Source organism: Caloenas nicobarica, chromosome Z, assembly GCF_036013445.1.
Source record: "Caloenas nicobarica isolate bCalNic1 chromosome Z, bCalNic1.hap1, whole genome shotgun sequence".
In the NCBI taxonomy this organism is placed as follows: domain Eukaryota; kingdom Metazoa; phylum Chordata; class Aves; order Columbiformes; family Columbidae; genus Caloenas; species Caloenas nicobarica.
The window spans coordinates 19,946,666-19,970,893 of NC_088284.1; the positions used below are offsets into that span (position 1 = coordinate 19,946,666).

The 24,228-nt window shown below is 41.0% G+C and overlaps 1 protein-coding gene across 1 annotated transcript; it reads right to left on the reverse strand.

Annotated features, from left to right (window-relative positions):
- Nucleotides 1-559: 559 nt before the first annotated feature.
- AMACR (alpha-methylacyl-CoA racemase) lies at nt 560-23,135 on the reverse strand. The gene is made up of 5 exons (XM_065656611.1): nt 22,864-23,135; nt 19,834-19,977; nt 17,076-17,236; nt 10,377-10,563; nt 560-2,232 (listed from the first exon to the last, which is right to left on the reverse strand). Exons 1-5 carry the CDS (start codon nt 23,111-23,113, stop codon nt 1,823-1,825), a joined length of 1,152 nt encoding a protein of 383 aa, XP_065512683.1. The 5' UTR covers nt 23,114-23,135; the 3' UTR covers nt 560-1,822.
- Between the last annotated feature and the right edge of the window lie 1,093 nt (nt 23,136-24,228).

The window sequence follows — 24,228 nt, forward strand, 5'->3', positions numbered from 1 at the left end:
AACCACCTCCCTCCACCTGCTGGACACGCTGCTTTTGATGCAGCTCAAGACACGATTGGCCTCCTGGGCTGTGAGTGCACATTGCCAGCTCGTGTCCAATCTTTCATCCACCAGCACCCCCAAGTCCTTCTCTGCAGGGCAGCTCTCAATCCTTTCATCCCCCAGCCTGTATTGGTACTGGGGTTGCCCTGATCCAGGTGCAGGACCTTGCACTTGGCCTTGTTGAACCTCATGAGGTTCACATGGACCCACTTCCCAAACTTGTCCAGGTCCCTCTGGATGGCATCCCATCCCTCAGGAGTGTCAACTGCACCACTCAGCTTGGTGTCATCTGCAAACTTGCTGAGGGTGCACTCGATCCCACTGTGTCATTGATGAAGATACTAAACAGTACTGGGCCCAGTACAGACCCCTGGGGTTAACCCCTGACATGAATGTGAGTTTTAAAATTAACTTCAGTGATTTTTGGTTCAAAACTTAGGTGCACTGGAGATTACACTTGACAACATTTATTGTTCTCCACATCACCAGATGCATCTGGGACAAAGCAAATCGTCAAATCTGTCTGTAAAGGTGTACTATATTCAGAAATTTACATTAGAGTTATTATCAGTTGTAAACTTAAGATGTTTTTGCCAACTGTTCACCTAATTTGTAGGACCTACTAGATAATTCTTGCTTCCAGGCAGGTATTTATGTAGTAGAATGTTAAAGGCTTTTTTTATAGTAATAATGCTGACATTTTGGCACAACACATGTAAAATCAACTAAAGTATATGTCAGCTTTGTAAGTCTTTGTAAGCAACAAACTAACCTTCAGTAAGATAAACACTGACAAAATTATCAAAAAACCCAAGCCCTCATATCATGATTCCTGACATGCTAGACTAAAGAAAATTGTATTAAGGCCATATAACTAACTCTTTTTAAAAGGTTGTGGGGTTTTTTTTGGTTTTTTGTTTGGTTGGTTGGTTGGTTTTGGTTTTTTGTTTGGTTGGTTGGTTTGGTTTGGGTTGTTTTTTTTTTTTTTTTCTTAGAAGGTGACTGTTACAAATGATAGTTTAATTTTGAAGGAAATGAAACCCACCATGGAATAGCCGTTGTTTAAAACCTGGGCAGCTAAGTTGCCTACCATTCTTCCAAAAAGAGAGGAAAGGATTAATACTTGGCAGCTATTTTAAAATAACAGATTTCATTCTGAAATTATTTTCTAGGCAAACTGAAATTCCAAATGTAATATAATCAGGAGACTGCATTAGGAAAATGTAGTCAGGCTATTAAATATAATTACTTTATGATAATAACTCTACAGCAGCATGTAAGAAAATAGCATTATTTCTGTCATTGCTTTGGCATGAAAAGGAAAATGAATTAATATGATAAGAGAGAGAAAAAATCCCTTCTAATCTATCAGTAAACAACAGAACCACTTGTTTAGGAAGAATATAACTATATTTTATGAAAAGTATTGCCTTCGTATAATTACAGTGTACATTGCAAAGCAATGGTGTAACTAAGAATTAAAAGAAACAAACATTTCAGAGGACATGATATTTAAAGAAACATTTTGACGATTTACGGCTGCTTATTAAGGAAACTATGTAGACCTTCAGAACACAATTTTGGTATTATTCTAGCTTGTAGACCATCCAGGTACACAAATATACAACTCCCAACTGTTTCAATTAAATTTAAAACTTCAGTAATTAAAAAATATTTAAATACTATATCATGCATACATTTATTTGTCATATAATTCAATTTTAATGCATCAAAACTTATTGTATCATCCTGAAATTTGTCTGATCTGCATAGTTACAGATTATAAATTAGCTTTTGGTTTACCGAATTCTATTACTTTGTCAGAATAAAGTTTAGTAATCTCTTGCTTAGTAAATCCATATTCTAGAAGTATCTCTTCTGTGTGTTCTCCTATAAAAGGATCTCTTTTACACGACGGAACAGCAGGGGTCCTTGATAGAAGAGGAGCAGGTCTAGGACTTATCTCTTCCTGATCATTTTTGATAAAAGAACTTCTTTGTTTGTTATGCTGATGTGAGGCAACATCATCAAAGGACAAAACAGGGGTCACACAGGCATCGGTACCATCAAATATGCTGCACCACTCAGCTTGTGTCTTCTGTGCAAATATGGATGCAAATTTTTTCTTCATTTCGGGCCAGTCAGAGAAACTCAACTGACTGGGGAGTTCATGTGAATCTAGCCTAAGACCTGAAAGGAGAAAAGCAAAGTTTAACTGTAGTATAACTGAGATAAAGAAAAGTGCTGCCCACAACTAAGTGTGTTCCTCAAGAAGCTAATATTTCCCAGGCAGTCCAGCAGCAGAGCATACTAACTAAAAGTCACTTCAAGCATTATTATGATATTTATGACTGAGGGGGAGGGAAGAATAAAATGTTCTATTACTTCAATTAGACTAAACCGCATCAGCTACAGCCTTTTAACTAAGTACACATAATAATCACTCATTTGTGTAAACACTTCATAAGAGTAGCAGCTGCCTACAGATAACATTTTGTCCTGCAAACATTTTCTATAGTATTTATTGTGCTCTCTACCTGGCAGTAGCAACATGAAAGTCTGCTGAACGGGTCTTGGACTACAGCAATACACTTGTCTCATAGAAGGCAGCACATCTGCCAGAGCTGAATGCTCAGCAGTGTGCCCAACACAATTGGGTTATTTCTATGTCAGAGATGAGACGATGGTGTGGATGGATATACCCAGGCTCGATGTGCGTGAGGTAGCTCAGCTGCAGGTGCCTCCAGGGTAACTGACCTGCTTCTCGATTTCCCCAATCCAAATGGACTCCAGCAGTGTTTGCCGCTCTACCCTCTTCAGCACACTTCCCCATTTCCAGCTCTCCGCTGCTGTTCTTACGGAAAAATGAAACCCATAGCCCTTCCACTTACTTCTTCCCAGAAGATCAGTTACACAGACTACCTAGGTATGCAATACACATAACCCTTCTGAGACACAAGAGCAGAAGATGGACACACAGGCTTTGTACTGGAAACTTTCTAAACCTGGCAAACCCTAGGTCCTTCCCTTAACTAAGCACCACCTTCCCTCTCATCAGGAAGTTTACATCTCTCCTGCGCACACTGTTTCCCATCTCTGTTTCTGTTCTCAAGGATTCCGCCTTCTGCAATCCCTACCCTTCCACTCTCCTACTTCAAGGAGATGCAAGGATTGTTATTGCTTCTTGTAGAGTTTATCTCAAAAAAGGATGTAAGAAACAAGAAAGACAAAAGGCAATTAAACCACACTTCCAAAATGGAGATAGTACAAACAGAGCTAGAGAGTCTATAATATCAAATACAATTCAGAAGTAGTATATTGAAGGCTGTTCAAACAGTCACATCTTGAGCTTCAGGAGCATGACCATAGCAGGAAAAGTTCAGAAAAAGCACGGATAAGAACAGAATTAATTTGACAAATTAGAAAGTCTAGAGAACAACTATCATCATAATGCTTCACAAACAACAAAAAAAGGGACTTGCTTAGAAAACAATGTGTAAAATGCAGAAAAAATGTGTAGTTCTGCAAACTAATTTATTATATCTTTGGATATCTGATATTAGATTTATTATTTGACTTGCAACTGTTAACAGGCTTGGCTACTAGATACCTGTTTGCAGGTAAAATTTACACAGAACTCCTCTAATCTTTAGCTGTAGATAGGCAGAAAAAACTTTCTCTGTCTTCTAATTCTATATCTTCCTTATCACTAAGAGGGGTAAACATATCATAGAATCACAGAATCATAGAATTACAGAATCATGGAATGGTTTGGGTTGGAAGCGACCTTGAAGATCATCTCTAGACTCAGAAATACAGCCTTGTGATTGTCCATGTTTAGCAGAAAATCAACACAGTCAAAGACACAATAAGCATTGTCACATCTTATCAGAGATTCCTACATATACCAGGATTGCTATCAGGTAAACATCAGTCCTTGTTGAGTTACCAAGTCACGTGCACCTTAAATCACTAAACTTACAATCTAGTCTTCATAACCATTCATATCATCCTAAAAAAAATTACTTATACTGGTTGAGCACCCATAAGCAAATAGAAGCCAACAATGCTTTCACAATGAATTTTATTATTAATTTTCGAAGTATAATACTGAAGATGAATGGTGCTATACAGTTTACTTAAGAACTAGGAAGTGAGGCAACTTTACCTCCCACAATAACTAAAGCTAAGTAGCAACACACTGTCAGAGATTCTGTCTCAAAGCACGAAGTCTTGTCAACTGGAAACATTGTTCCATAAGCATTTATTTGCTTATTAATTATGGTTTGGATTCTAGTAGCCAGTCCGACATGAACAGAGCTGTACCATTACCCCATTACACAATTATATTTGAAGATCGTGCCAGATGGAAAGTTGGCTGAACCTCACTATGCACGCTCTAGCAAAATAGAACAATATGCAGAACCTGGAATTTAATATAACATGCTCATTTTCCATTGACCACTGAAGACTTCAACTTTAAATAGCATGAAACGATGGCATTTAAGCACCACAGCATCTCATTTTCCAGCTTGTGCGAACCATTTGTGGTGCAGACGAACAGAATCACAGCAGGAGTGACTGAGTCAACAAGGAAACAATTACACAGCGCAGAATTGTCTGGGATACCACAGGATGACAGATTTCACCCAACATAATCAAAAGCAAAGTATCTTTTACACATCTGGTAAAGCCATCACAATTTGTTTCCAAGTTTTTTTGTTCAAATTTTCATTTAGGGATTTTTGTTTAGAAAAGCTCGGTAACCTAGCCTAGTACAGCTTTGAAACAATGATTTTTTGAAAAATGAAAAACTAAGCCTATTTATAATGACGTAGCTTGAAGTAAGTCTCCTTTAAGTGCTATAGCTTTACTGACACGTATCTGCATGACATTTATTAATGCAAAAAAATTGAAATCTCTATTTCTACAGAACTTCTTAGACAATAGGCACCTATTTCAAGAGAGCAAACAGAAAAATTCATTAGATAAATCAGCAAAGTTGCTTTGGCATGTTGGAAGTAAACAGCTCCTTACAGTATTGCAGCCATACTATTTTAAAAGGTTATTTAGGATCCGTAGCAGAACTTTGTAGAAGATTTTATTGTTTTAACTTGCTAATTTTCTTTTTAAAGTTTTATGTTCATAGCACAGTAATTTTGAAATTATGTTGCTACAGCATGACTGAACAGAACCATCTGGTATGGGAATCCTTAATTTTGGCCCAAACCACAGCCATAAGGTGTATGCCATTGCTCTCTCTCTCTAAATATAATTCATTCTCACTCTGAAAGGGAATTGAACTTTATTCCAAGACAGCAGTGAATTTTCATTAAAGTAATTATGTAAAGTTTTTTCTCTGCTCAAAGTTTCTGACACTAAATAATTTTTTTAGAAAATGATAGTTCAGCAAAAGGTTGAGCAGATCCAGAGTACTACCAGAGCATCACTGCGAATGCATCCACATCTGTAGTCCAAGTTTACATATTTAATTACCAGAACTGTAAATGTTTTGGTGTAGAAAGAACAAGGCTCTCTACCGTACTTGTACAATGCTAAGGCTTATAATGATAAATAAATTCAAATCAAACTGTTCATCCACTTTGAACATCTTAATAACAATGTTACACTGAATTCAGTACATTAACAGATTTTTTAATACAGTACCCAATACTTTACAATCACTAAATGGAGTGTCCTATGGAAATCCTTCATAATGACGTAAAATACATTTTTCAAGCGCTTCCTATTTATTTTTCCTTATTTTTAAATACAAGTCACACAATGTAGCAGTATCAAAGTAGTACGACAAGAGTACTATCAAATACATGCTCAGAACTTTAGTGACTGTTAGTGCTTTTTACATTAATGTAAGTTCACCTTATGTAACCAAGTTTACACCACATGGTAATGCAGGACCAGACCTTTCCATCTCACCTGATATACAAAATTTAATATGTTCTGCAGGCCTCTTGTAGCCTGGCTACAGCAATACTAAGCATATACTGCTAAAAGTCAAGAGAAACCTGCCGAAGCAATTTAAAGGTCAGTTGGAAGACATTCTGTCTCTTTTAATCAAACCATTGAGGCCTAATATTAGTAGGACATGTTTCTTACATCAGACTTTCCATACGATACATGATATATAGCTTCAGTTTCTCATATAACTTTTTTTTTAATTCATAAATTTGTGGTAAGCAGAAATTTAATTTTCCCTGCCAAGTACGATCTACAAAGCAAACAATCTTCTCAAATTAAGATGCTGTACCTTCTCAAACTTAGCTAGTCTACCTCTGTAGACCCCTGAAGAACTTTTCCCACCATGTCATTGACTGCACTCTGGTCCAGCACTGGGTTCCTAACTCTGCAGGAAAACACTGAAGTGAACCAAAACCAAAAGGAAATTAGTTTCACTTCTGCTAACCAGAGTTCTGTGAGCAGTAACACATGGTTCAGAAACCATGATCCTTTCTGAAGTCTGCAATCTTTAAATCTCCAACTCTTACATCTGCAACACCCACATCCTTGTGTTCTCTTTACAGAGGAGTGGCAAGAGTAACCTACTCTCCGAATATGGTCAGAGAGACAAAGTGGCTTTTGAATATATTTTATCTGGAACAGCATCAAGGTGTTCACCAGCAGAACTGAACAAAATTATGGCAAAAAAGCATGAAATAAAATTATGGAAATTGTAACCGGAACATACAATTTTAAAACTACTACAAAGTAGGTAATTAATGCCTGAACAGACGACTCAGCCTAAGCCAAAGCTCCTCACTTTGGGAAAGGGCAACACAATTCTCACAACCAGCTTTTTCTTCCCCATAACATTCAAAGGCTTTAATTCTAAAATGAATTTCTACAGTAGATATCCCAGAAAGGAAAAAATCCCTAAGCCGGAAGAAGGATCTGCTGTTCTAATTTAGTACACTATTGCTTCAGAAAGCTTGAAACCATAACTACTGAAGGTAATAAACATTTCCTATGCGAAAATCTGAACAATTCCTAACACGCACCTAAAATACAATGAAGACAGACTACTTATTTTAAATGCAATGTTGTGAAAAAATCTTGAGTTTGGTCTGATACTTTAAACAACATACTTTTACAAAATAAAAGAAAAATTTACCGTAAACAAGCAAAGATGGTAATACAACTGAATGCAAAAAGCAAAATTTCCTTAAAAGACTGCAGTCTGTATGTTGGATTTTTAAAATATGACAGAAACAGACTGAAACACAGACACAGCTCTGATTGCACTTGTTGTCTACTTATGAACAAAACATCATTTTTTTATTGCTGGAATAACTATTTTTTAACTACAGCTGTTAAAATCAAGCCGTTTCTGTGCATTGTAAGCATAAGGAACACTTTCACACATTAAAATAAAGTTGTCCAATGTGGATGCCCCCATGTAGGCAGATGGATTCATATTTGCTGCTGCAACTTTATGCTCTGAGAAACAACTAAGAGGAAAACAGAGAATTTTAGCATTTTCCTCAGTGCAGAGTTACCTTAGTAAGACAGAGACGGGTCAGTGATCATACTATACTTCCTGACCACTGGATTCATCCACCACAGTCTTCTTTCCAGATAAGCCGTCTGTCTGGTTGAGAGATAAAAGCCTGACTCTGCCCTGCAGCAATGACCAATACAGGAAGGCTGGAGTGTCCAGCAAAGGTTCACTGAGAAGAAGAGCAACAAACAAGACCAGACTCTATTACAGAATTTGTTTTCTTTTTGAACAAATATAGATTCCATCCCACTCCTGTAGCTTAAAAGCAAGTGCTATTCAACCTAATCTCTGGAGGAGAATACAGCAGCCATGAATAATGCAGCCCTGTGTTTGATCAATTTAAGCCAGACATATGGGTATGTGAGTAAGGAGCTTTATTCTTTTTGCCTTCATCTTTCATACACGCGTTCTCCATGAAGACATATACTGGAATTCCAAATTCCATAACTTCCAGAGCACGGGCTTACATTTTACTTTGATACAGTTTTACATTTATTTTTGTTCTCCAACTCCGTCTCTTGCAAGCAAAAAAATCGCAGGGACTGGATGAGAATAACATTTCAAAGAACTGCTAAGTGTGGAATAATCAACTATACTTCATTTTTCAAGATTGAGTAGCTTAGACCTGAAGTTCGCAAACAAGTTATTCTCAGGACAATGAGGGACAAAGTACCAGCTTCTTCAGCCAGGAACATGGCTCTTCCAAACTCAACATCTGATCTGGGGGCAGCACATAATACTGGACATGTCCCTGAGGCAGTCTGGGAGCCTGCCTTGTGCGTTTCATGTATCAGCACGTACCAATTTGGATATTCTAGGCGATTTCACGACCCTTTTCAAGTTACACAGAGAAGCAGCCACTTACAGCCACAGATGTCCAAGAACTTTCTGTAGGAGCAACGCAGGCTGCAAGAGAATGAAGGCAAAGTGTACAGAACAAGATCTCTCTTCAGGATTCTGCTCAACAATGGCATAGCCCACCTTATAACCTCATGCCTTCATTTCATCCTACCATGCTCCTGAATTTCAAAAACTCCTGAAGTGCAGACCCTGGCACCGATTATGATCTTATTAGCACAACACAGCCGATCAGTGCTAAGCTGACAGTAATTGTCTGTTCTTACAGGTATTATTTTGGTTCGACCCCAGTCAGCAACCAAGCACCACACAGCCACTCATTCACCACTCTCCCGCTGGTGGGATGTGGGGAGAATTGGAATGCTAAAAGTGAGAAAGAATCTCATGGGCTGAGATAAGAACAGTTCAGTAATTACAAACAAAGAAAAAAAAAAAGGTAAGGAAAAGAGGGAATAAAAGTAATAACAGAGAGGAAACCCATAAAAGACAAGTGATGCAAATGAAAACAATCACTCACCATCAACCAACTGATGCCCGGCTAGTCCCCAAGCAGTGGCTCCCTGTCAACCTGACCCCCAGTTTTATAGCTGAGCATGACGTCATATAGTATGGAATATACCTTTGGTCAGCTGGGGTCAGCTGTCCCAGCTGTGTCCCCTCCTGGCTTCTTGTGCACCCACAGCCCACTTGCTGGTAGGGCAGGGTGAGAAGCAGAAAAGTCCTCAATGCTAAGTAGGCACTGCTCAGCAGTAACAAAAACACCAGTATATTGTCAACACTAATTTCAGTACAAATCCAAACCATAACCCCCAACAAGCTATTATGAATAATTTTAACTCTATCTCAGACAAAACCAGTACAGGTATCCATGCTGCAATTCAAGGAATAACCAGTGGGGAGAAACTGAACAAGAATAAGAAACTCCTCCACTGCCACCCTCACTCAGCAAAGATTTACCACGTGTAAGTCATGCACATACAAAAGTGGTTCACATAACGCTGGGTACGTCCACTTCAGGTATATCCTTTTTTGCTACTCCTTCTACCCATCAAACAAAATGAAAATTAGATTGAGGGCTTTTTATATGCTACATATTCAGCATAATGGAAATAGATAAATTATTTTGTGAATGTTTTGTATTTTCATAAATGCTGTATGAAGAGCATAGTAATCTACCGAAGAAGCACAAGAGAATAAATTATTTTTAAATTAAATAACCAGTAAGAAGCTAAGAGCATATCTGATCAAAAGCTTGAAGAACAAACAGTTCAAAGGTAAAGAGGCACCTGCAAATTTCTATTTTAATTTCACACAATTATTTTGCATGACATATTCTAATTTCTCAAACAGATAAATCACATTTTATACTCATATTTAAAGTCTTCAGTCACGTATAAAAATCATATCCATAGCTCAACACTAAAAGCACTCTGAAATTGTGTGGTGGAAATTAATTTATAAAGCTGACTTTTCTTCTAGAAAAATTCCGCTCTATCAAGCAATATTATGAACTACTTCAAATGAACACTCATTTCTGAAACAGTCTAAATAGTTTACTTAAAAATACATATAGCAGAAATTACTGAAATTTTATTTGCAATACCAAAGAATTAGGTCTCCTTTTTCAAGCATATTCACAATCCCTTGAAAAAGTGGTTTCTGAAAGTAGTTCTTTAGTGCTCGAGCCACATCAGAGACTACCATTACCGTAACTCCGGAATAAAATATGTAGTTTAAGTATAGCTTCAGAGGCTAAAGTAAAGAAGAGATGAAAAAAAAGTAATAAATTGCTAGAAGGAAAAAGTCAACTAAACTCTACACTGCTACCCAAATAGTTTCAGTTAGTGTTTGGCTTTTACAAATAAATCAACATAACCAATGTCACGAATAAAAATCAAGCATTGAATAATTCATTCTGTCATGCTTTGCTGATACGAAACAACTGCTCCAAGCTACTTACCCTTTATTAACTGTTCATAGAATTGAGGCTCAATGGCACCAACAGCCATGAATTTTCCATCGGAGGTCTTGTAGGTTTCATAAAAAGGTGCGCCACTATCTAGCAGGTTCTCACCTCGAGGTCTGTTCCAAAGTCCCAGATTTTGTGATTTCCACAGGAAAGAACTCAGGTATGCTACTCCTTCTACCTTGAATATTTACAGGAAAAAGTAACAGCTTCAGTAAATTAGTTGGCATGTTACCTTAATTCTACATAAAATAAACCAGCAAAAAACTAATACCAGTTCTGTCCTTTGTTAACATTTTTAATGGCAAAATCTCTGGTAAGCAGCTTAATTTCTTAAAATTTTCAATTACTGTTTATATTACATTTGTGAAATCATCTAGAATTAGAGAATAAGAAGGACCATGAATGTAATAATGCAGCTTCAAATGGATAAGACACTTCCAATGCACAAAGTTTCCTAGTTTAGCAATTTTATAATCATTAGGAGTTCACATAGAGAATCAAAGCAATTTTAGGTGATAGAACAAGCTTCTCAGCTCTATAGAACATTAAGTATCTGACAGTCATCAAGCCTTCTAATACTCTGGAAATCAAGATGCCTATAGCAGTCCAGTAAGTATCAAGTTTTTATCTCAACATGAACTTCTTTGAATTGACTGATTATAGTAATACTGCTATTTTTAGAAAAAAAATGGAAGGAAATCAAAGGTTAGAGCTCTCTTATACCATGGGAACCGGGAAGCTCATCTCTATCACTAAGTTAAAACAAAAATTATTCTCCCACTCTCATCACTGACAGGTACATAGATATAGCAAGGGAATCTCTAAATAAGCAAGTGTCTGATGAATACAGCACTAGAAAACATGATTAATCCTGTTGCAACTTGCTCCTTAAAATTTTGGCTACGTGGAGTACAACTACATGAAAATTCAATTTGTTCAGCCTTTCAGAAATAATCAAGCTTGTACCAGTCTTTCCAAGAAAAAATCACATCCTACAGTTTTGCTCACCAGAAAAATCCATTTTCTTCCAGCTCCATTAGAAAAACAGTAAGAGAAGACGAGGTACCAACAGTTTGTGGCGAGAAACAGCCCAGTGGATCAGAGAAAAACTGAGCTGTATCATTTTGATTCATGCATTTTCAGCCATGTAAAATTAACCTAATTTTGCCTAGAGAGAAAAGCACAGTGCTCATACCAAAAGAAAAGGCTCCGATTTTCATGTGGAAAGACCTATTAGTTCCTACCTTTCTAAGAAAGAATTTAAAACGTGCATATCTTTTACATATGCAGTCATGAAGGCTTCTTCATTTAATGTGTGTAACTTGGCATCTTAGTCAAGTACCTGTCACAAGGACAAGAATACTTCTTCCCTACTTGTCATATGTTAATGTCAATTAAAGCACTTTCATAGGAGAAAACACTGTGTATCTTCATCTACATGTTTGCAAAATGATTGCAAGGTTATCAAAATAGTATTTGCTTTACTAATGATCTGATCTTGCGTTGCTCATATGAGCAAAAAAATACACAAAAAACCCCATTTAAAGTAAGGATAATAATACATGTAGATAATACCAGAATAAGCTCTAACTGCAACTTAGATTGTGGTGCTGATGGAACTACTTACCATATCTAGGTACAGTGCTACCTACATGGGAAACTCTCAAAATAAAATAGCATATCTGTTTTGGACTGGTACAGGGACTTTAGAAATACCCCTAGCTGGGCAAATGGATGGCTACCTCCTGCCTGAGGCCCACAAAAATTCAGAGACAAGTAAAATAGCTCTAACATCTGCACCAAACCTCCAAAGGCATGCTCAAATAACACTACACACATGCTAATGTGGCCACTTTCTTTTAAAACATGAAAAGGACAACATGGGGAGACTCCACTTAAGCCTAATTGAAGAATGATTACAGTAAGTTACGCGTTTCACTTAATGGCTGCCTCACACTAAAGCACCAGCAGTCTCTGAAGCACGGACAAGAACCCAGAGGCGCCACATCACTTGGTGATCAGTCTGCTCCACAGTTACTCTCTTCCTTCTGCAGTGTGAAGGAGTTCAAAGTAAAACTCTACCACGCCAACCTAATTTTCATCCTTGTGACTGACAAATGCCTCTAGGATGTGCGAGTTTTGGTTTTGAATACCTCCAGGCTGAGAAAACCCTGGAACCCCAGTCTTCTGTTGGATAGCTAAATACTCTTGCCATGAGACTGTTATGCAAGTGATCATTACCACCACGTTCTCCCGTTGCTGTCTTTTCACAAAGAGTCAGTCATGTCTGGTCGGATGCCTATCATTTGGAGTGAATTTAAAGCATGGCCTGCCTCACATGCCTCTATTCTCGTGTGGTGCAAGATTGCAGATGTACAATTGTGCCTATCATATCACTTTTCAGTGTCCACTCCACATCCTACTCAGCACATGGGAACTATCAGGCTCACTGTAAGATGCCTTTGACCCCTACAGAGTCAATGTGAAGGGACAGCAACTAACATGAATCAATTCAGACCAGGCTGTCACGGTTTAGCCCTAGCTGGCAAATGGGACCACATGGCTGCTTGCTCACTCACTGCAATTCCAGCATGTCTAGCACAGCAGCACTTAACATCGACGTGACTTCATTCAGGCCACAATAGCCTACTGTTAGTTTCCACTCTCCATTGGACTGCTGCACTGGCCATCTGGGACTCTTTAAGGGATCAGAGAGTCTCCGTTGGTGCAATACTGCTGTTGGTGCACCATCATGGTAGCAACTGGCACCTGCTATTCTTTGACCCTCAGCAATCCTGCAACAGGAGCATCGTCCAAGAGACCAGGTAAGGTAGACAGCTGTTTAATGTCCTCTGTCTCCACAGCTGCTATGTCAAAAGCCCATCAGTACCAGCACCCTTTTGGCTCCTTAAAATACCCTCTCCTGAGGCAGGCTATGCCACAGATGCATGGAGCATCTGAGCCAGTCACAACAGGGTGCTTCTGCCAGTCCTTCTCAGTTAGGCTCACGTCAGCTTCTACAACAGTCAACGGCTGGGATCCCTCAGTCACTCCAGAAATACTGATGAATTCTTCCCCCTTACAGTTTGATGGAATTAGGGTACATTGTGCACCAGCGTCCACTAGAGCTTTGTAATCTTGTGGGTCTGACATGCCAGGCCACCAAATCCACACAGTCCAATAAACCTGGCTGTCCCTCTCCTCCACCTGGCTGAAGGCAAGATGTCTCCAGTCCTGGTCACAGTATTTGTTACTTGCTTGTCCCTTCAGGAGGACCAAAAGTAAGATCAGCCCTTCTGATCTGTCTGAGGAACTGCTTCGCTGGAAATGGGAGTGTCATTTTTCCTGGAAAAGTCCCCTTTTGTGATTGTTTTTCCTTGTAACTCACATATCCATGCCTCTAAGGTTGAGGTATATTTTCCATCCCACTTCCTCATGCCCTCTCTGTGGTCACACAGGTAAAACCACAGGGTGCCTCATGGTGTGCACCCTCCATATCCTCTCTCTTGAGCCAAGGAATGCTTACTCCTAACAGTTGAGATACTGATTCATACAAGTGGGGAACAGCGCTTGTCCTTGAATTGCTGGAACTCTGAGGAGAGTTTCTCAGATAACATGGCTGGCAGTTTCTCTATGGCCAAGACAAAGACCCATCACAACGAAGGGAGACTTCCTTTGTATTGCCAGAGTTGGCCAGCCAATTCATCCACCATTTGTCCCTCACCTTTTTTCTAGGACGTTACTGCCAATGAGCTGGCACAGGACAATGGTCCACTCCACAGAAACTTCCGCCCACCACATGGGTTGTGTGCATTGGGCTCCATCTTGATCTGTGGGTAACTGCTCGTTAGTCAGATCACTATAAATCACCTCCAGCACGGCTAATTCCCTCTGGTACTGGATACCTCTTCTCCATGGTGGTCCACTTGCCTGGATGATCAGTAACATCTTCCTTGAAGGGGTACCTTGCATTCATGCCTGACAGAAGTTGCCTCCAGAGGCTCAGGGCTTGTGTCTTTTTCCCAATCGTCTTGTCAATGCTCCCTTCCCTAGACAAGGATCTCAGCTCCTTGGCCTCCCTACCCTCTAATTCAAAGCTACCGGCCCAGTTATCCCAGCATCAGACCAATAATGTGCTCAGCTGGATGCTGGCTGAAATCTTTTTGCATATCTCACAGCTCATTCAAGGATAGAGATTGGGCAATTGTCTCTGGTTCTGCCTTTTCCTCTCGTTCTTCTGATGACCCTGGTTCATCTTCACCCCTCAACAAGTGAACTGATTTTTCTGGTGTATTTCATCTTCTGTATAGGGGCAACCGATACAGACACGGGCTGGTTCTCTGGTTTAGCTGCAACGGCTGTAACCAGGGTTGGAGTAGCTGCGATGCCTGGCACAAGGGTGGGAGTAACCGCAGCGCCTGTCTGTCTGTTTTCCCTCTCTTCCCCTTGAGGGTGCTGCACAATATCGAGCAGTGTTCACTAGATAAGTTGTGCCTCTTCGGAACAGCCACAGCATTTTCTTTTTAAATATTCTGTCACTTCATCAGGGTCCTGCAGTTTTTCAGGAGTGTAGTTCCAAACCATTGGAGGTGAAAAATTCTGTAGATACCTGCCCATATTCTCCAACATGCCATGACACCCATAACTATCCAGCCTCTGTTGATGACGAATATATGTTTTTCATCAGCTGTCTCAGTGAACGTCTGTTCAAGTGGAAGGAACATAATAAAATGCCAGGTAGAGTACATCCAGTGACACTAGACAATATTCCATTCATTTCACAGGACACTAGGAACATCACCAGGGAACTGTAAATTCCACAGTTACAATGAGACAAGAAAAAATTGAAATATGTAAGTTTTGAGGCCATAAAAAAACCCACAAAAGACAAAAGCCCACAACACATTCCATTCCCTATGAGCCAGAGATCTCATTAGGACATAAGTGGACTTTCACTGATTATTCTCGTAAGAAATTCTTTAATGCCTTCAAGTAGCAGTAGTGAAAATAAGGTAATACTCCAAACTACAAGAAATATATTTTTAAATATTTGGAGACTTGTCATAATTCCCCATAGATTTACAAGTATACAAACTCCTTCAATTTTCCTTTGTAGATCACGTTTTAAGACTTACACTCATTTTCATCTTGTTTCTCAGACTTCCTCAAGTTGGCCTTTTTTTTGGAAAGATGATGGCCAGCATCAGAAACGGTATTTTCCTAAGGCTTTATAAATGTTGGCTAGATTAGAAGAATTACTTCAGAAACTTTGCTAGCTCTATTTCCTGTTCGTATGTCCTAATACAGTGTGTGTGTGTGCTTTACAATAGCATGTTATTGTTGACTCATGTTCAGCTTGTGACTACTACAAACCCCCAGGATTGTACTTTAGCCAATTGTTCTCACACTGCATTTGTGCAACTAATTGTTTCTGTGTAAAAGAACCATAGAGCAGTGGTCTCCATGAATGTCAGCAAATTTTTTTCAGGTCATTTCTCCAATTTGAAAAGGTCATTTTCAATTCTAATCCGAAAGTCTAACATACTTGTAGTTCTTCTCACATGCGTATCATCTGTAAATTTACTAAACACAGTCACTCATTCATCATTCAGCTGATTGGAGAAAACACTAAAGAAAAAAAAAATAGACAGATGTCTGTGGAACTCCAGTTGATATGTTTTTCATTTTGACAATCAACTACTAATAATTATCACCGGGGTAAAAACATTAGAATGGTTTTGCAGTGATCCCATAGAATTTTCATCTAGGCCATAATGCTGTGGCCTGCTTTTGAGAATGTCATGTGAATTTGTCAAAAACTTACTCAAGTCAAGATAGCAAACATCTCTTGCTATTCTATCTTCAAGACCTCTTCAAAGATTTTTTCAATTAATATAATTTTTTTCAATTTACATTTACAAGTCCAAATCATAGCCTTTGCAACACCTCAAAGGTCAAATTTTAATCACAATGCTCTTTAAAAATAAAAACAGAAAAAGGGAGAGACAGAGAAAAAACACTAGCAGCTAATACGGGTTCCAGGAATAAAATGTAAATATGTATTCTTACTCTGTGTGTAAGTGGGTGGCCTTGCAGTGAAAAATTCCATAGTGATCATTATTAAGCTAATTTAGGCTTTCATTTATTTTATGGCACATTAACGCAAAGTGTTTGAAATTGGTTTCTTGGCAATAATCCACAGCAGTGTAATTATTCAAGGGAACAGTGCTTCTAATAAGACATGACTTGCCACAAATTCATAAGCAGATGTATCCTGGATAAAGCTAAAGCAATTCTTTATTTTATTAGGATCGACATTTGCTTTTGTGCGTGATGTTAATTGTTTATTACACACCCTATCTCTACACACCAAACTTACTCATCAATTATATACAGCTAGTATTTTGTGAAGAAGGCAGATGGGTAAAAGGAAAGACAGGGCATGGCACAGAGGGAAAGCCACAGTATGTCTTCCATGTCATAAGGATGTTATGGCAACAGTAATATGTGAAAACTGCTTGCAGGTAAAGGAATAGCCATTTAATGAGATTACTTACTTTCTTTTTCCCCAAGTTCCCAATTTTAAACCTTACAAATTGCTCCAATTTCCTCCCTTTCACAGACTTAGAGTAAGAAAAAACCCAAACAAGCAAACCTAAGAAACCACACCTTCCGTGAGACCAAACTTACCATACTTGCATCAATGACCTGCCCTTTACCAGATATGGTACGTTCATAAAGGGCTGAAACAATGCCCATTGCACACATGACACCTCCACCAGCAAAATCAGCCAGAAGATTTAATGGTGCATAAGGATTTTCGTCTTTTCTACCCAGCTTTGACAGCACACCTGACAGTAGAGCAAAAAAACCCAAACATAAGTATAAAATTAATTATAAACATTCATTTACACATTTCTACAATTCACATTTCATCCTTTTCCATCTATGTAAGTAAACAACGGATAAAGGAAACTTTTACCAACAGTTTTCTGTCTCTACTTAGTTGTGTCTTAGCAGATAGTTACTCTTTAGTTCACAAAAGACTAGAATATTTGAAATCATATGAGTGAAGATCCATTTTATTTAAGAGATTAATAAAAGTCTCACAGATAAACCATTGAAAATTTGGCTACATAGGGAGAAAATTTCGTCCAAAAAAACCCTTGTGTGCAACAATTCTACATTAGTACTTTGTACATGCACAGAACCTCCCCCCTAGGAATTCACTAAGCATTATGAACATGTCTCAAAGCAACTTTGATACATTTTTCTTCTCTGAATCTTTTAAAGTAAAAATGCAGATGTACAGTTTTCTGTGCACAGAACCCATGAATTAATAATCATAACGAAGGATTTCACATCAACAACTGCACTTCCATCTTATCCTCCCATTTCAACTACCTCTGGAAAGAAAAAAAAAAAAAGAGTTGTGTACAAGAGGAACGGGTGAATAACACAGAAAAGTGACCTCTGACTGCATGTAACATAGGCACAGGGAACCTATGTTTATGCCAGAAAATATGCAGAAATTAAAAGGAACAGAGCAAAAGTTTAGTGAGTTTACTTCAGGCAGGGCTTTGAATCTGCTAGCATTTCTCTGCCATCCTGAACAACTTCTTTACTATCGCCTTACTCTTTGTAGTTCCTTCATAGTAATTCTCTTTGGCCAAGCAAGAAACTGCAGTATGATCATGTCTCTCCTGTGCCTGTAGTCTAAAGTCTGAGACTTGCACCATGTAGGGTTAAAATTTCCTGAGAACCGCGTGATTCTGATGCATTGTTTAATTAGCTAATGATCTAATGCACTTCCTAAGTGCAAGCAACTGAGTGCACAGTATAAAGAAGTTTCCATAGCCTGTAGTTCAAGCATAAAGCCCTGTCGCCAGCTAACATCTCAGTTTAACAGTCTAAAGGTCATCACAGCCATCAGCAGATTAACATATTAACTTATATTTGCAGTTTTGAATGCAAGCCAGGTTTTAGTTGAAGAAGGCCAAAGCTCATCAGGAAAATACTCAGGATATGAGATCTCTGAGAAATGATACGTTCCAAAGACGTTGTTATTTTTCCTTTAAACAGGCAGAAAAACTTGTGAAATTTCAAGCAAAATTATTTAACTTTAGGAAGATAGCACTAAGCAAAATACTAGTGAATAAATCAGCTCCAGAGAAAAAAAACACTTGCTTTTTGTAAACAGAACACACTACAATCTAAGGTAGCGATGGACTGTTCTGTTTCTGTACTGACTCTTTCCCTACATTAACAACAATTAAAAGTATTAGAATACTTTGAAATCATCTGGACATGAAGTCAAAAGCATTTCAAACAAGGCATCCTTTCTTTACCTTCTTTTATTCTCTGACAATCTTATATAATGAGAGAAGCCTGAACCCATCCCTGAAGGAACTTAATTCCACCACACATCTCCTCACAGTAGGTGATACTGGATTATCACATTTGTGGTGCTTCTGCTCAAGCCTTTTGCTGGGGCTAAAAGAAAAGCTTTATCCAGTTGGAAGCCAACAAGTTCGGGCCACTTCCTCTCCTCCCTCACAGGCTTGGAGTAGCAGCAAAGACAGCAGCAGCATGAACAGCAATAGATGGGGCCATGCCTGACACTCTGGCTGCGATCACCAGAGCTGGGTAATCGCTGTTTGTTACTGTGTACTTGCAGAAACACAATACTTAAAACTAGCATACTGTCTACAACACTTTAAGGAAATATAGCATTGCCACTTTATTTTAAGCCTGCTTTCCTTTTGTTTGGTATCAATGAAGGGATATTTACAGCAGAAAAGCACAAGAGCTCAAACCGTTTAGGCTGCCTAGTTTTCTTTGCTCAAAAAAAGCTGCTGACAAACACGCAACATAATCTGAGCCATTTGGGGATTAGACACAAACAGATTTTCCAAGAGAGAAGCTCTGAAGAAAGACAAAAATGCATTAAAACTTCAGTTCTCTCTTCAAAGAGAAAAACTTTATTCAGATAAAATAGCACAAAGGAAGGAAAACACCGTACAGCTTGAGAAGACGTGCTGATGCAGCCAAACAGCCCACTGCTGCTGCCAAAACGAACCAGTGCATGTTTCCTCCTTTCTTGTGCTGACTCTTTATGTTTTTTGATCCCTTAATGAACGGTTTCACCTCAATAACCTGGCAGAAAAACATCCTAGTTTCTCCTGGCCAGTTTTTGACTTGTGAGGGAGCTTATAGAGGGGTTAAGCAAGTACCAGAGCTGACTGGAGAGGAAGGAGCAGGGAGAAGCACACAGCACGAGAACAAAACCCTACTTTCACCGACAGAGACACTTCAGGTCTGCTCGGCTGCTCTATCAGACTGCAGCCCAGGTAATCTGAGCTATCTGCAAATAACCTTTCAAAAAATACTTGAGTCTTGATTTAAGAGGGATAAAAAACCTTATTTGACAGGAAATTTTACAGCCTACCTGATAAAGCCAAATAATTGATGTCATGACCTGCAGAGCTGGCATATTTTCCTGTCTGGCCAAATCCAGTAAGCCTAGCATAGATGAGTCTGGGATTCTCCTGCAGAAGTACCTCTGGACCAAGCCCAAGTTTTTCCATGACACCTTAAAAAGACAAAGGCACGAATCCTAACTCACATTTATTTTTAATAAGACTCAAAATATACATGGTTCAAGGTTAAATTACACAAAAACAACAGGACCAAATTGCAATTTATGAAGTAATACATTCTAATTCAGTATCCATGTCACAATGTGAACAGCCAGAATGTTATGTTATACATTACCAACATACTCTATATATTTTCAATACAAGCCAATTAAGTGGAAATCAAGCTTTAGGGTCTCTTCTTTTTTTTCAGCTTCTCTTCCTGTTTTACTTCCCCGAAAGATTGCCAGACAGCTTGCTATAATCTCTGTACCGTTGAATAAGTGAGAAAGCTACCAAAAGCTTGTAGAAAAAAAAAAAGTGAGAGAGTGAGAGAGAGAGAGAGAAAGAGCAAACTCTTACGCTATTCCACAAATGATTTGCAACAATTGCACGAAAGAAAATGTGTTCTTTTGTAATGCAGAGAAAAGGAACTTTTAGAAATCAATGACATGTAGGTTTGGTCAGCATGGGTTTGCAGTAATCAAGACTAAAATATTGATCTTGTAATTATAGTGGTTTCTAAAGAAGCAAATTGAAGTTGCAATTACATTATAGATTATGGGCTCAGTGCAGCTTGGTTAGACTATGATCTATAACGTATACTGGCACTAAAGGGAGACACATTTTGGAATGGAAGGAATAACATAACTTCAATGCCTATTCTGCTCCAGAGTCTTATTAGTGCAACTTGTTTCACAGACTAGTCCATAATACTACTAAATCTTCATATTCCTCAAGATCTCTTTCTATTATATTACTTACTAGGTAGTGGTAAGTGATTAACGCCAGGGAGGAAGAAGCGAAATTTGGTAAAGAGCAAGATTTTCAAAAGCACAAGTGAGAACTGGGTGCCAAATAACCCCTCGTGTCACAAAGTCACTGTCAGAAGGTCAACGGTACCCATGTGTTGAAAGAAACTCTACTGCCTCTTGAGCCCTTATCTTCTCATTGGTTCACATCAGCTTCATGTTGGATAGCAGATTTGCCCAGTTAAGTTATAGGCCCATAAAACATAATGTCTAGTTACAAAATCACTTGCATTTCCAGATTAAAAAAAAGTGCCTATAAAACCAAAAAACCCAGAAATTTCCACTAGAAGAAAAAAAAAATCCCACTAGAAAATAGGAATCTAACTACAATGAAAAGTGGAATTCAATGCCTTGATTTTCTTTGCACAGCTTCTGAGGAACAAACAAAAAAATTCTTAAGGTAAAAAACATCACAACCATAAAACACTGTTTTCAGAATGAAAAGCATTATCTGTGACGCAGGATATGTAAGCCTGTTTATGATGTGTGACAAGACCTCCTATTTCTAAACTGACCACAAAAACCTCAAAACAATTCAGCTAGCTTCTCACCGAAGCATGACCATAGAACCACAGAATAGCTTGGGGCTGGACGGGACCTTTACGAGTTATCTGGGCCAAGCCCCCTGCAAGGAGCAGAGACGTCTTCAACTAGATGGATACTCTTCATAACAGAACAGCATTCTCAAGGAACAGCAGGGACACCGAGACAGCCCATGCATGATCATTGGATGAGTGTCTGTGTGTGGTTTATGAAAGAAGACAGCATGTTAGATCTGCTGTCTTCAGAGGAATCATAAGCTCTGAGACTTAGGCACTATCTGCTACGTCCTACCCACGTTACAGTTGGACCTGACAATCTCAAAGCTCTTTTCCAACCTAAATGATGCTATGATTCTTTGCTAACCTTACAAATGTGAGTTGAACTGCATCAGCAGGCCTGGAAATCACTGCAGGCCTGATCACAGAATCATAGAGTCATTTCAGTTGGAAGAGATCCTTAAGATCACAAAGTCCAACCATAATGTAACTCTAGTACTAAACCATGTCCCTAAGAACCTCGTCTAAATGCCTTTTAAACACCTCCAGGGATGGTGACTCCACCACTTCCCTGGGCAGCCTGTTCCAATGCCTGACAACCCTTTCCATGAAAAAATTTTTCCCAATATCAAATGTAAACCTTCCCTGGCACAACTTGAGGCCATTTCCTCTTTCCTGTCACTTGCTACTTGGCAGAAGAGACCAACACCCTCCATGCTACACCCTCCTTTCAGGCAGTTGCAGACAGCGATCAGGTCTCCCCTCAGCCTCCTTTTCTCCAGGCTGAACAGCCCCAGTTCCCTCACCGCTCCTCATCAGACTTGTGCTCCAGGCCCCTCACCAGATTTGTGGTCCTCCTCTGCATTCTCTCTAGTACTTCAACGTCTGTCATATGATGAGAGGCCCAAAACTGAACACAGGATTTGAGGTTCAGCCTGCAAGTACTTCCCTTGTCCTGCTGGCCACACTATTCCTGATACAAGCCAGGATGCTGTTGGCCTTTTTGGCCACCTGGGCACACTGCTGGCCCATGTTCAGTGGGCTGCCAGTCAGCACCCCCAGACCCCGCTGTGCCGGGCAGCTCTCCAGCCACTCTTCCCCGAGCCTGTGGCGCTGGTGCTCAAGCTCCTGCACGACTCCTCAGCTCAGACACCTCCGGTGCCACCCAGAGCTTCTTGCTCAGTGTTCCGGTCGGCGGGACAAGGCCCTGGCCGAGCACCTTCCCCGGCCTCTTCCCTGCGGGGTTGCGGGTCTCTTGCACTTCACAAATCCCGCTCCTTCCCACGGCGTTTTTCCCTCAGTCACAACCCCCCAGCAGCTCTTCCCTTCCCGCCACGCGTTCCAGAGGTCACGGAGTCACCGGAGTGCCCTCAGCCCCGCGCCCTCACCCGGCCTCCCGCTCGCACCTCCACGGCCCGACCCCGGGGCTCCCGGGGCTCCCGGGGCCCCCGGCCCCGCTGCCCGCCGAGCGCGCTGCCCGCCGCCGCCTCACCGTGGCGGAAGGGCTCGATGAGCACGTCCGCCCCGCGGCACAGCCTCCTCAGCGCCGCCGCCCCCGCGGGCCGCTTGAGATCGAGCGCCAGGGAGCGCTTGCCGCGGCCTTGCACGTCGGTGGCCACGGCGGAGCGGGGCGTCCGGTCCACCCGCACCACCCGGGCGCCGAAGTCGGCGAGGATCATGCCGCAGAGCGGCGCCGGCGCCAGCCCGGCCAGCTCCAGCACCCGCACCCCGCTCAGCGCCATGGCGGCCGCCGCCTGCCGAGCGCCGAGACATCGATCCCGCGGCGGTTCCCGTGCGGGGCGCGGCGGCCGCGCTCCCGGAGGGCGGCGGGAGGGCCGCGCCGTGCCGCCTCTGCTTGGCTCTGCTCCCCGGGGCCTGAGGAGGCCCGGGCGGCGCGGCGCGTGTGAGAACGGCCGGTGTTTCCTCCCGAGCCGCCTCAGCAAGGCGAGGGTCCCGAGCGAGGGTCGCCCCCTGTCTCTCCGCAGGTGGCTTTTAGGCAGGAGACGGGCATTCCCTTGCTGCCGGGGTGGGGTGCGAGAGACAACCGAGAACGTGAAAATCAACACAGGGTTTTCAAAAAGCCCTTTTAACCGGGCAGCTGACAGCAACGCCAGGCCTGGGGCTGCCGCGGGTGCGCGGCTTCCCCCGGTCACACTGCGGGCCGTTAGCAGAAAAGCCGACAAAAAAACTTGCTCTTTTCACCAGATGTGCCTTTAAACGGGGCTGTCTGGTGCTGTTGCTGCTGCTACCACGGCCATAGCCTCTCCCAGAGAGGCGGAGGCGGCCGCTGCTAAATCTGGTTAGGACGGGGCTGGCACGGCTGCTTCTGGAAAGCACGCCACCGGGATTTTCAACAAATACGAACTTTAATGGCAGCCCTGATGCTCGCAGCTCACCTGTGCAAAGCCGTTAGCTCATCGGTGCTACACAGGGAAGACCATCACCATGGGTGACATCAGCCCAGCCTTCATCACGGCCCCAAGCCTGGCGGTGTTCAAGAAGAGACTGGACAACGTCCTCAGACACACGGTGTGAGCTGTGGGGTTGTCAGATGCAGGGACAGGAGTTGGACTCGATGATCCTTGTGGGTCCCTTCCAACTCAGGACATTCTATGATTCTGCAGGCCAGGAGTGTCATAGACCCTCAGCCAGAAACATCTCCCGTCTTCCTGACGCTTCCACCGTCTCCTCTGCACAGAGCACAGGGGGTTGTGTTTGGTTAAATCAGACCAGGTTTAATAAAGCCCATATTCGTGCACAGTCGCTCTTTTAACAAAGCCTGCCACGTTTGACTGGAGGTCGTGGTCGTTTTGTTTTTATACAGGCTGGTCACAGGAATGGACACCCATCCAGGGAT